The 13,527-nt window shown below is 40.4% G+C and overlaps 1 protein-coding gene across 1 annotated transcript in view; it reads right to left on the bottom strand.

Moving 5' to 3' along the window:
- cps1 (carbamoyl-phosphate synthase 1, mitochondrial) overlaps positions 1 to 3,583 on the bottom strand; it is a 63,448-nt gene extending 59,865 nt beyond the window's left edge. The window contains exons 1-3 of the mRNA XM_042495093.1: positions 3,334 to 3,583; positions 2,224 to 2,333; positions 1,873 to 2,017 (exon numbers count right to left, since the gene is read on the bottom strand). Of these exons, the coding sequence (XP_042351027.1) occupies positions 1,873 to 2,017; positions 2,224 to 2,333; positions 3,334 to 3,459 (381 nt within the window). The 5' untranslated portion in view covers positions 3,460 to 3,583. The remainder of the gene's footprint in view (positions 1 to 1,872; positions 2,018 to 2,223; positions 2,334 to 3,333) is intronic.
- Positions 3,584 to 13,527: the final 9,944 nt, after the last annotated feature.

Here is a 13,527-nt window from a genome sequence, read left to right as displayed (position 1 = left end):
TGCAGTAATCCAAAATCCAAGGCAAAAATTCCATAAGCTTTTTAATAAGGGGACTAGGGCGAAGCTAACTTCCATCATCCATGGCATATGCAACAAACCACCATGCCTAAATAAAAACATCCAATCAGAGCTGACGGGTCTCTAATTCAGTAGTAACCACTGCTAGTGCACATGCTGAGTTGGCCCCCACCCCCGCCCATGCGCTCGCTCAGTCAAGCACAAATTCTTTCACTCACGGCTTCAGGAGGAGCTGGGGCAGTGCAGCATGTGCAAATATGACAACATTATTTTTATTAAAGATAATTACCGAACCACTGACTGCATAGATAAATACAGAACTAAGCTTTGAGTTTTGCCAATGCAGCTCTAGTCCCTGATATGTGTATGGTGTCAAGGGTTTCCACAAAAATCTAAAATGTATATGGGCATCACAGTGTGTCAGAGTATCCCCATCATGGGAGAATGAACACAGAGAAATATTTTTTCTTGCACCACAAAATGTGAATACCACAAAAAAAGTTTATTAAAATAGATACAGTAATGCTGTCCTGCTGTTATTATTTGTAGGACTGCATCAAAAATGATTTCCATTAGATTTTTTCTTATTTGATTCATTGTGTAGATTATAAGATGTCAGAAAGCAGTTCAAAAACGCAAATCAGATCAGATCTTGTTGACCAAAACCCAGAGATATTCAGTTCACTATCCTAGAAGACTAAAATCAAATTTATACTCTGCATCTGCATGCCCATGAGCCACATTGTATGCAGACACCAAACAAACCCATGAGTGCATCTGCTAAAGTATGCAAGCCCACATCTGTGGAATATATCCATCCCTATTAAATAATGATAACTTAAATCCTAAAACCATTTTTTTGCATTTTTGCCAAGAAAATAATTTAAAAATTTAGTTGATCATAACAAGACCGAGAGTCTGCAGCCATGCTGGTAGCACTGTGAGGATCCACTTAGCAACACTGTGAGCTATCCACCTGATTCCTAGCCCCCATGAAACCTTCCAGAAATGATGGATGCTACTTCCTGCACCGAACCAGAACCAGCACCTTCCACTGGTACCAGTAGGCCAATCCTCTTTCCAAGAGCAAATATGAAATAAGACATGTGGAGCACGCCACCTGTACCACCTCAGACAGGATAATGTGATCAAACCTCTGCCATCTCTGACGGCCGTCTCAAAGTATTGGCTGTATTTTTATCCAAGCGTGATAGCAATCAGCTTGCCTTGCTATGTCAAATAAAACTGAGCCTGAATAAGCTCACGGTAAACATCTACATCTTCTAAAAGATGATTTATGACTTCTTGTGACTCAAACACTGACAGGAACACATTCAGCAAATATTAAAAACCGTTTGGTATTAATTTTAGCTCCATGTTAAGTGAATAAACGTGATGTTTCCCAGATAATGCGCCGCTCATCTGTCTCCACGACGCCGTTTACACATTTTCATAGCTGATGATTTGTTAAATTGGAATTCTACTGAGTGAAACACATTGCCATATTTAGCAAAGACCTCAGCAAAAATCAGAAATATAAAGAAGTAGTAAAATAGAAGAACTTTAGGCATTCATTTTATATGATATGACAGAAGTGCGGTAAATCAGTGACACATTCTACGCCTTGATGGCTTTACACATCATTCAAGATGATGACAAAAGTCAGTGGGATTTCATCCTCTGGGGATCACAAATGTCTGTAAAAATAACATTTATCCCAATTCTTGAGGTTCTTGAGCTAACATGAAGCACTGATTGACTGGCAGGATCAAAGAAGGAGTTTGAAATAAATACATTGCAGCCCTGAGGTCTCCACAAAGCCTGACACCCCCAAACCACCACTGAGTTTCCTACCTGAATGCGATCTGACTCAACATGTTTTCTCAGGCCCAGCTCGTCCAGCTCCTGGCTGTTGGGTACCCCGTAGTTTCCCACAATAGGGTAGGTCAGGGTCAGGATCTGACCTCTATAACTGGGGTCAGTCAGGGCCTCCGGATATCTAAAGCAGGGAAATGTGAAGTGATGAGGTGACGCAGCACATCTTCAACTCTTTTTAACTATTTACAACAAAATGAATACACTTTACTCCATGGTTGTCAGGTTCAAACTGAGGCTGATATTTTAGTATTTGGTTTCCTAAAACCTGACTTGTTAAAGAGCAGGATTTGTCTTAGTTTGACATATGTCAGCATGTCTCCTTCTTACCCCACCAGGCCAGTATTGAAGACGAGTTCCCCAGCCACAGAGGCATCATGCCCAAAGGAAAATCCTTTCATCCTTGTGCCATCCTCCAAGACCAGGTGGGCTGTCTGGGCCTGGGAGTTAAAAGAGCGCAGGTACACGGCAGGATAAAACTCACCCAAGAATTATGCATTCCCTTTATATGAAGGGAGTTTGGAAAGACCAAAGGCAAAAGTTTGAAACAGATGTGTTGTAGACTTTTTGAGTTTAGGAGTGATAGCAGCCAGTGAGGATTTGGGGACTTGATGGTGAAACTGCAGGACAATGGGAATTGTGCTGTTAATGCTGATACTGACAAATTTGTTCAATGTCTGTGGACTGACTGACTGACTGACTCAGATTTTGCAGTCATGGCACACCTCATATATGATGCAATTCTCCCTGCAGATTAACAAGCATGATGCACAGCAGTAAAGCAGTTGCAAATTCTGTGAAAGTAAGGTCTATATAAAAACTCAACAGTGCAGAATTCTTTTTCACAATTTTATGATTTCAAAAGGCAATCAATTGCATTCGTCTGTCACCTTCCAAACTGCATTCAAAATCAGGCAATTTGCCGCAGTTTTTCTTAATAGCGTAAACACATACCTCAGACAAGTAACTCACTATGTTTTATTGAATCACATGTAGACTACCGTCAATTCGGCGCACAATTTTTTAACCGGACAAACTTAATTTTGACACTGTTCCAACTTTTTCAACTGTTTCACTCTGCTACATTCCGTCCACCATGCTGCATTTCTAATGGAAGAGCGTTTTAACGGCAATTGGTAAACTATCTTGAATTTTGTTCAAATAAAAACTTTTTGTTGTGCTGGGTGTATGCCGAATATGGGACTAGCTCTTGCTGTTTTTAAAAAGTGCTACAACTACTTCTTATTTGTTTGAAAATGTGTGTACAAACAAGGAATCGCAGCGTTAATAGATCTTTCAATAGGATTCGGCATGAGCTCCAGAGGCAAACTGCAGCGTTGGCGCTCCTTTTGGGAGCACTTCCGAGGAGTTCTTGAACAAGTTTGTTTGGTGCATTTACCAGCTGACAACAACAGTTTCCACTCACACATTGTTTCCTACCTTGACACTAAAAAGTTTGGTAGTTTGCAGTCTCAGCCATGCCGACGTGTTTCCTACTCTTCTGCCAACCACACATCCTTGCCTCAGGGATTTAACAACGCTGCTAGCTAACAGGATTTTTGTCATGTTAGCCCAAGTTACTCTTTTGATTAAGAAGCACGACGTGAATGAAAAGTTTCACGATATTAAAAAGATTAAATGTTTACACTGTCTTACAAAGAGAACATCTACGCCTAAGTTTTCTGTTGAACACAGTTGGATGAATCAGTTTGTAGCTACTCCTCGTGTTATTACACACACAGTTCAAACGCGAGTGTTACAGTGGTTCCGGATTGGCCGCCATGGCGTTGTTTTTCTAAACGCATAAAGCAAACAGTGTTTTGATTGGTCTTCAGGAAAACGCCCACTTTTTGTCAAATGAGAGGGATGAACCTGGGACTCTCATATGGATTCACATCTGTTGAAATCCCGAAACACACACGACAGAAGCTGAATAACAATGAAGTGTTCTGCAGGCCAAAAAACTTAACTCTTTCTGGTGTCCCAAAATGTTAGTCTCTCACATTGTGATTGTTATAGTATTTATTTATTTATATTACTTATACACAGATTTATTCTTTTGTTATTTAATGTATTTAATTTGCAACAACACAAGGCTTTAAAGGTTATCTTTAAAGCTCAAATAGCCACGCCTTTGTAACGAAAATGTTCACATTTTCCTTCAGTGGCATCATGGGTGTATTAACAAACCTGCGCAGCATTAGTTGTAGCACCAATTTCTATGAGAGCTACTCAGCAGTGCTTTACAGGAAATAACGCACTACTTCCACGTTATGAAAGTACACAGATCTTCCACATTATAGGGCCCAAAGGGTATCTGCTAAGCCCCTAGAAACAGAGCTACACTTAAAAGCAAATTTTACATAGTGGCCATAGGTGGAATTACACCAGCTGGGTACATCATGTGATCCCATGGCGCCCAGAAAGACTTTTTCCCATTGACTTAAATTGAGAAATTTCACCTGAGGAACTCACTTCCAGATCAGTGCTCCACTGGCTTGAATGGGCGTTCAATGATTTAATCTTTCGGCACCTTGGCTTAAAAATTCAGAACAGAAATAGTCATGATCTGCCTTGTTTGCGGGTCAAGGTGAATAGTCGCTTGCTTTCCTGTTAACAGTTTTACTGTTGTGTCTTTGACAGTGGTCAAAGGAGAAAATGCTTTTTGGGCCACAATGGATTTTTTCTTTTTGCTGCTATACTGCAAGTGACCACTGGGCTTTAGCGGTCCTCCTGGGGGGCTGATTCACACCAGGAGTGCATCTCTGTGCTCTGCTCAGCAAGCTAGTGTTGCTGTGTGAATAGCCCCAACATGGGCGCCAATAGGAAGCAGGCAGCACTCCATGGAAAATCTGCGCGCATTACAACTCTTCTACACCCAATGTGAACCCGGTGTTACTGCTTTTAAGAGACTTTGGTGCGCATACTTTTTAAGCTAGGGTGACAGTAGCTAAATAGCGCTTCAAAATTAGACTAAGGGGCCCCGTGAAGTGTCACCTCACAATGTCTGAGTGAAAACGGGTTCTAGGGGTACCCACAAATCTCCCCTAAACTTGGGTAGGCTTATTCCCAGTAAATAATTAGTTCCTTACTATCAATGTACTCCTTAAAATTAAAGGTCCATATTTTTCTCTTGACAATCAGCCTTTTTGACAATAAGTTGCCTAACAAGTATAGATTGCTCCAAATAACACATTACAACAGGCTTGTTGTGGAATTCAAAATGTTAACTTCACCTGTTGTAGTCGTACATCAGACATGTATTTACATTTACCGTAAAAGTATATTAGTATGCAATTTCTTAACTCCCCATTTTGACATTGTTTTCAACTAGTCTAAATACTTCGACAGCATGAATTCCTAATATTCAGTCAGGGCTTTTGGTTTTCAGATGGTCCCATCTGATCACTTCCTCTGAAAAATGTCCAGGGGCCCCATTGATCTGCTTCAATTCAACCTGCTGTCATTCCTTCTTATTCTACACTGATGCCACAAAGGAAAAAAGTGCCACACTAAGCCAAAATGTTCACCTATGAGGAAATATTGACCACATAAACAGCCTACATTTTGGGACATTCAAAAGCATCTAAAAGAAAGCGCAGGCCGAATGAGAATGAATGTGCCTGCTTACAGCAAACCTGTGTGTAGTGCTTTCAGTGCGACAAACTCTCTACAGTTTTTTCTTTGAGGCCGTGGTGCCTGCAAAAGAAAAGGCAAACTGACCGTGGACAGGCTGCATGGCGGTGGGATTAGTGCGGTGTGTGTATTTGCTGATCACTGCAAGACCGGTCCTCTGTGGAGAAGGCTGCCTGACTGCCACTCTGCTGGGTTCAGCAGTCTGAACAAAGTGGGTGTGAGTAATAGGACTTGTATGGATCAGAAAATACCTCCACACTCCAGAAATTGAACTTGGCTAAACAGACTGTGCTCTCCATGTGACTTTGTAAAAGCTATGATGTTATTTGCGAATCTTCAGCATGAAAAAATCTGAGGACACACAACATGCCTCTGAATTCACTTACATTTAAGTTCATTATCTACTCATATATTTAAGTCTAATTGATTTTTGATTTTGGTAAGCTTTGTGTATTGCATTTGTCTGAATTCGGCGACTCCCCCCTCCCCCTTAACCACAGCTCATGTTCCCTTTGTCTAAATTTAGTCTGCGTTGCTCCTGTTCAGTAGATCTATGGAGCACTGGTGACATCCAGTGGTAATATTCGCTAACAAAGCATCAGAGGGATTTTGAGTCACTGTTATAGTGACACGCTCGATGCGTAGGTGACAGTGCTGCTCCATATTTATGAGTTATAGTAACAACTGAGGCGCCTCTAGTATCATTTAGCTGCCAGCGTGTAGCAGAAGCTATAACGGCTTTGCAGTTAACACGACACCTACATCGAAGTCCACATTCGTATATTTATCTTACGTAGGAAGTGATGCATTTAAAGATATATTTACACTGCTAGATATTTATTCTCCACTGAGAACTTTACTGTTACTACAGAGCTCATGGGTCTGTGTTTGTTCTCAGTGTCTAACGGACAGTATTTGTAGCAGAAGACTGTTGTTTGTTGAAGAAGAAGAACAGTGAACAGATGCTAAAGCAATGCAGTTAACCCTTTGAAACATGAAAAAATTGGCTTGATTTCTTTCAAAAACACAGGAGGGGGCAACAAGAAACTTAACAAGAAATGGCCCAAAAACAGCATGAAATTGATAAAAAGTTAAAAGATAATTAGAAAAAAAAATTAAAAAAGGAAAAGTAAGAAAGTGCCAAAAATGCTAATTAAAGGTTTCCTCTTTCTACATAACATATACACAACATATATAATAAAGAGAATTATAAATATATATCCTCTTTTTTTTTGTTAATTTCTTATATAGTAGATATTATAATATGACTGATTGACATCTGATGCCACTACCTTAAAGTAGGGGTTTTCAAAGTTTTTCAGGCTAAGAACTGAAAAGAAGAGCAGACACTTCCTACTACATTTACTGCATAAAACTGCACTGCATGTTAAACTGGGTGGATGGTGGTTGTCAGGTAGAGGGCCACATCAGATTCATTCTGCAGTACTGACCTGTATTTGCTTTAAAAAGTTGTTGTAGTAGTTGTTGCAAATGGCAAAAATATGTTTGATTTATATAGATTTGCATTTTCAGATATATTTAAATTTTAAAAAAGAAAAAAAAATCACAAAATTATCCCACAATAATTTGCCCATCCCCCTGAAGTGACTCTGATGATCCACTAGGAGTCCCAGACTCCTTGTTTAAGTCCCAGGCCTTTCAGTGAAACAAATGTAAGAAATGCAAGTCCAGTAGTTGGCTCAAGATTGCACCTGAGTAGAATCTAACACAAACTGTGCTTGATCATGAGGTTTTTAACATTAGGAAATTTGAAATTATGCAGCTTTTGTATTCTCTTCATTTGGCTTTAATACATGGACCCTCAATATTTCTTACCAATTCCTCACCTCCATTTACAGTAATTAATCATGACCCCATATAAAGATGTCCTTAAAAATACAAATCACACAACAGATCTGTAATCATGTTAAACATGGGGCGTGTTCCAACTACAGAGGCCTCATATTAAGTGTGTAAGCATTTTTGGACAGTGAAAACATAAAGCCACACAACACTTAACTAGATAATTATTCATGTAACCGTTCCACTATTAAACAAAAAGTGTTATTTCTTGCAGTAAAATAAACAGCCTAGTTGCCAGAATAAAATGTTGGTATTGCAGGTGTCTGCAAACCACAAATTTTCACACATAAACATTTCTAAAGTAACGTAGTATGATGGTGCCACCAAAATCATATATTTTAAGTTGAAACATGATTTTTCTTACTGTAACCAGGGGCATAGCACCAAATTCACGGCCCTATGCACAAGTAGTCTCTGTGACTTACTTTCTCATAGCTACAAAATAGAGTTTGTCTTTACTTATTTTAGACCTTTAAAATGGCATAGCACGATGGTTTTTGCCCAGTGCTTATCATATGAAGCTTTCTTGGTAAGTGAATGAATGTAAATCTCAGGATCCATAACTGCCTATTTTTAGCAATCAATCAAATGAGATTTTTAATGAATTATTTTCATTTCTATTTTCAAACAGCTATGTCTTCAAAAAACAGCCCAGGCTACTTAGTGTCAATAATGAATCACATACAGTGGAAAATTGCTAGGTGATGATTGCGAGAACATGAGAAGCCTGTGCAATGTACTGTATGGCCCTTTATTATGGGGAGGGCTGTGATTAGCTGGCATCTGAATTCCTCCACTGATTGGCCAGGGTGCAGACTAGTGAGCTGCAGTGTCTGTCCACGGTGGAGGGACCCCACATTGTCTGCGGTTTCAAGAGAGAGTTTTAGATGGTGACCGAGCTTAAGAGAGGACGCGAATAGAAGGCAGGCCGGCTCCCTCGCCTGCCAGGTTTCCAAGCACGGTCTTAGCCCTGAGATGACAGAAATAATGGATGGTTGTTTGAAGAATCTATGATGATGTTTGTTTAGGGCAGGATCAGATTGACATACCAGTTTGAAGATATTGGCACTTTATATATCATTCTGAGGTGCAACGACGCAAATTTATTTATATGCCATCTTTCAACATCAAGGCAATTTGAAATGCTTTACTTAGACATAAACAGGAGAAACAGGAGAAACAGGAGAATAAAATTTACTACAGTCCCACATTTAATCTAATAAAGGGACTGATAAAAAGAAAAACTTTGAGCCCCATTTTAAAAGACTTCTAAAAGACATCAGGTTATCCAGCGCAGATGCAAAAAAAGACTGAACACTGCCTCTTGACTTGAGAGGTCTGCATGGTTCATAATATAGCAGCAAATGAAAAATGCATTTTGGCCCTCAACCATGTGGTGCCTGATATAAACCCATGGTAGTAAATTATGAAAATCAATTCAGGACTGATGTGCTCCACCTTTATAGTTGTGTATACTGTGTTTTTGGTTAGACACTTATTTTGAAATTTTAGAGTATATAGGGGATTAGAGCATTACTATGGAGGTATATGATGGTCATTCCCATCATTGTTCAAATATGTCTCATAAGATGTTGCAGCATTTTTTGGGTTGATACTAGAGGATACATTGATTGATTTGGTGTAAAAAGTAAAACCTTTCGACCACTTGAGAATTCATAATGGACAGGATCTAAAGGCCCAGGAAAGAATCCGGTTTGGGGACCTCCGAATTGCATCTTTGCTCTCTGCAGATGATGCAGTTCTGTTGGCTTCTCCAGCAGGCACTAGTGTGGCTTTGAAGCAGCTGGGATGAGAGTCATCACCTTTAAATCTGAGGCCATGGTTCTGTGCCAAAAAACGATGGATTGCCCCATCTGGGTCAGGAGCATTACAGCCCCAAGTGAAAGAGTTCAAGTGATGGTAAAATGGAGCGTAAGCTGGAGAGGCAGTTTGATACGCTGCCAACAGAGATGCAGGCATTCATCATTCATTCATTGTTGTGGTAAAGAAAGAGCTGAGCCAGAAGGCAAAGCTTTTGATTAAGTGGTCCATCTATGTTCCAACCCTCACCTGTGGTCATGAGGTCTGGGTAGTGGCTGAAAGAATGAGATACAAGAGGCCAAACTTAATTCCCTCCATAGGGTCGCTGGGCTCAGTCTGAGAGGTAAGGTGAGGAGCTCAGACATTTGACGGGAGCGTGGAGAAGAGCTGCTGTTCCTTCTTGTCAAAAGGGGCCACCGGAGGTGGTTAGGAGACCTGAACAGGGTGCCTCCTGTTTTCCTTGCAGAACCAACTGGTAGGAAGCCTGGGATAGACCCAGAACACGGTGGAGGGATTATATATCTCATGTGGTCTGGGACACGTGGACATAAACAAATAAAATCTGCCTAGTTAATGACGCAATTTGTTGCTTCTTTTTCTTTGTGTGTACTGGCAGATTACAAACCAACTACGTACATACCACCCCCTACTGTATCGGAGTGTGTACATACTATACATAAGTGTACCTAGGCACGGAATGACATAATGTGAAAACTGACCGGCAGGGGAGGGGGCCTCGTACAAAACAATCATACTCAATGTGAAAACATCCTAAAATACTGGAACTTTAATAAATGAGCATGTCACAGCCTCCTGAAGATAAATGTAGGCTGAGATCACTTTTCGTCCCGTAGGTCTCTTAATTATCCACCATGAGGGTCTACAATTATTATAAAGCGGATCACTCCTGGCTCCATAACTGTAATGGGGTAAACACATATGCTATCTATACTATACTCTGCTCCTAATGAAGTGTTACAGGATGAACTGTCAGGTCAGAAGAAGACCCACACACAGTGTCGCCATTCTTGTTCTGGGTGATGGCAACCTCAGTTGTAAAAGGAAGACCAAGTCATCAGCTGGAGAAAGAGAAGGAGGAGACTGTCCCTTGGGGCCAGTATCGGATTCCCTTCTTCTGTAGTGATGTAGTGTCCCCAGTAAAAAGGGCAGCAAGTTGCTTTGTTTAGCTTGCCCCTCATCTAATTCCTGTGTGGCCAGTGGAGGGCTTTTGAGCGCATCAGAGGGAAAGAGAGCATGCGGGCCACAGAGGCTGCATCAGTCCCCTTAAGGAGCCATGGCCCCCGCTCTTAGAAATCCCAAGAAACTTCACACCTCTCTGCAGGGACTATAAATAGGCTCCATCTGTGCCCCTGGGCTCAGTTACAGCCTCATTCCTTTTGGTATGGTTGGAGGGCAGGGAAGGAAGCACTCGGGGTTTCAAAAAGGGGGGGTGTGGACAGAACCATAGTCTAATACCGACTCTCTAGTCATCACACATGGCACTGGATGACCTCTGCTGCATTTTTTTGTGGCAAAGGAAGTAGATCAGTGCTCCCTCTCATTTCCTCCCTAACAGCAACCTGCTTGATGTGCCAACTCCTCACAGAGGCGAGCGCTAGTGACTCGGGAGCATGCACCATCTTTGGAATCTTACACTCATTGCATGATGTTTTTTTCTCAAGCTCAGGTTCTTCACATTTCATCAATCATGCTTAACACAGTAGGAACCCCAGGGTCAGGAAAGGCCTCGTGTCCTGAAATCAGTTCCTCTGTCATTTTTCTTTCAAAGAACCTGTAGGATTTAGTGACAAATAGCAGTGAGGACTAAAGATTGCAACCAACTCACACATCTCCTGTTTACCAAGTATAAACTCCAGTTTAGGATTCCTTCAGTGTTCACTTTTCAGGAGGTTTGTACCGGAAGCCAAATTTTCAGTAGAGGTCTTTTCCTCTGCAAAACAAACAGACCAGGTGATTAGGAGATGTAAAAACACTAAATAAAGTATTTTACAAATCAATGTTTTACCAGTGCTGTTTGGCTTAATGCAGACAGGCTGCTAGCCTAGCACCTGCTAATGTGTGCTTACCTTTTTCTCTGAAAACTTTAGAGCCAGACTTAGAGAGCTTTTCTTGCAGGAGCTGAATTATTTGCGATTATTTGCAGAGGTCTCCTCCTTTCTAAAACAAACAGACCAGGCAATTAAAAATGGTAAAAAAAAATATATAAAAAAAACACTGAATAAAGCAGTTTAGTGTTTTTACAATACTTTTCGGCGAGCCTTTTAACTATAGTGGCCAATGAAAACACATGGAAACATGGACGGATTTATTTACAGCCAGTCTTTGGTTTGTCTGTTCTGAACTACTGTAGGAACATGGTGGTGCAACATGGCAGACTCTGTGGAGAAGGACCTGCTATGAGAGGCTCATTATAAAGTAAAAAAAAACATGTTGACTCTTATTTTCAGGTGATTACACACTAAAGACAACATACTTATTGCATTATATTCAAATTCTGCCTGCTTGTCCTCCTAATTCCTACACACTGGACCTTTAATTGTACAGCTCACAGTTTCATGGTTGATGTTATAGTCTTGGAACAGCCAACATGTAAACTTAAGTAAACTCAGGGATAGTCATATTACTGCACTTGCATTGCAGCAAGCAGGCACAAGTGCTTCAGATCACACCATCATTCCTGAGAGGTGACTATTATAGCACCTGTCCTGACGCAAACCTCGACAGGCGCTATAGGGCTCTCACCCCTGCCAAAAGACAAACATAGAGGGTGAGGACGTAACACAGAAAAGATCCAAGCAAATACTGTAGTTAGCAAAATATTATGCTAACATCCAAACCTTCCAAATCTCTTTTCAATCAGAATTGACAAGATCCAAGAAAGCCTCTTTGTCTCAGCTGATGAGAATCAACCTGGTTACCACTGCTTCATTCGATTAACATATTTTTCATCCTTGCTTGTGAAAGCTTGCAGCCTGCAGCATTCCTCTCTAAGCAGCAATATCTCTCCAGAATGCTCATGCAAATTAGGTGAAATGATTTTAATAAAAATGAAGTAGCTGGCTAATAATAGTGTTTTGTTTAAATACACCCCATTTGTTCTGTTCCATTTTGTACTCCACTTTGGTTGTTGCTTCCCATTACTGTTTGCTGACGCTTGAACATCCCCATTTCCCCACAGTGATCACTGATGTTTCATCTGATCTTATTCCCCGCAGGCTCAAAATAATATTCATGATAATGTTTGAAACACAGTTGCATGGGGAGATGGCTAAGTTTAAACCTTTGTGTATGAAAGGCAATGTGGGTGTCATTAGTGAGTAAGGTTTGCAGAACAAATTAGTTTCATTTCTACCATAATCTTTTCAAAGGCAGTGTGGACTTTTTGCACACATGCTTTTGTTGGCTTAACGCTAAAGGAAAAAAAGATTAGTTGCATTATAAAAGGGCAGAATAAACACATTTTCAGAGCACGTGTTGGTCAGCTGTTACACCAGACTGCCCAAAAAAGGAACACAGGTCAAGAAATATCAATAGCCCTGACACCTGTCATTCATGGTCTTGGTCCTAACTAGGATATTTATAGATCAGTATCATTTAAGCTTCGTAGAAGACACACTAACTACCCACTTGCATAACTTATGTGCTGTATTCAGTGTTAAGTAAGAGCTGTAAGTCATAATAAGATGAGCTTCATCCTCCCTCTAATATTAATTTTTGCCTTATTTTTAAATGAGCTTTGTTTAATACCCCTAATCTATAAAAGCTGTCTCTTTGGCTCTGTCCACTAAATTTAAATTTGGTCTACGACATTCCAAAAATATTGTTAACATGAACAACTTTCTCCCAATTTTAAAGGAGTACTAAAATTCAGATTGTGATGTCATAGGGTATGAAAGTCTGGAGCTGCTACAAAGACAGTAATTTAGAAAAAGATGTTCTAGATGACACAGAAAAATGTTGTGAGTGTATGGGAACATTTTTTTGTTTCAGAACTGAGAACACTACAATAGAATAAAGCCCATTTTGGGTATGAAAATGAAAACAAACACACTGTGGATCCACAAAATCAGGCTCCTATCCATAGTCCACAGAGCAGCTCCAGAGTTTATATCCTATGAAATCACAATCTTGAGACTTCTCTGCTTCTTCTCTGGCTTTGAGAGAGAAGCTCATGTTCATGATTTTTAATTGCACTTTCCCTAGGGTCATAGAAATAATAATAAAATTCATTAATTTAGGTCGTGTTCCACTTTAAGGCAAAGCAGACATTACTGTGCCCACGCATTGTTGTTT

The sequence above is a fragment of the Plectropomus leopardus genome, chromosome 10 (assembly GCF_008729295.1).
Source record: "Plectropomus leopardus isolate mb chromosome 10, YSFRI_Pleo_2.0, whole genome shotgun sequence".
NCBI lineage: Eukaryota > Metazoa > Chordata > Actinopteri > Perciformes > Serranidae > Plectropomus > Plectropomus leopardus.
The sequence above is the reverse complement of the archived record's forward strand: the minus strand, read 5'-3'. Positions and strand labels throughout refer to the sequence as shown.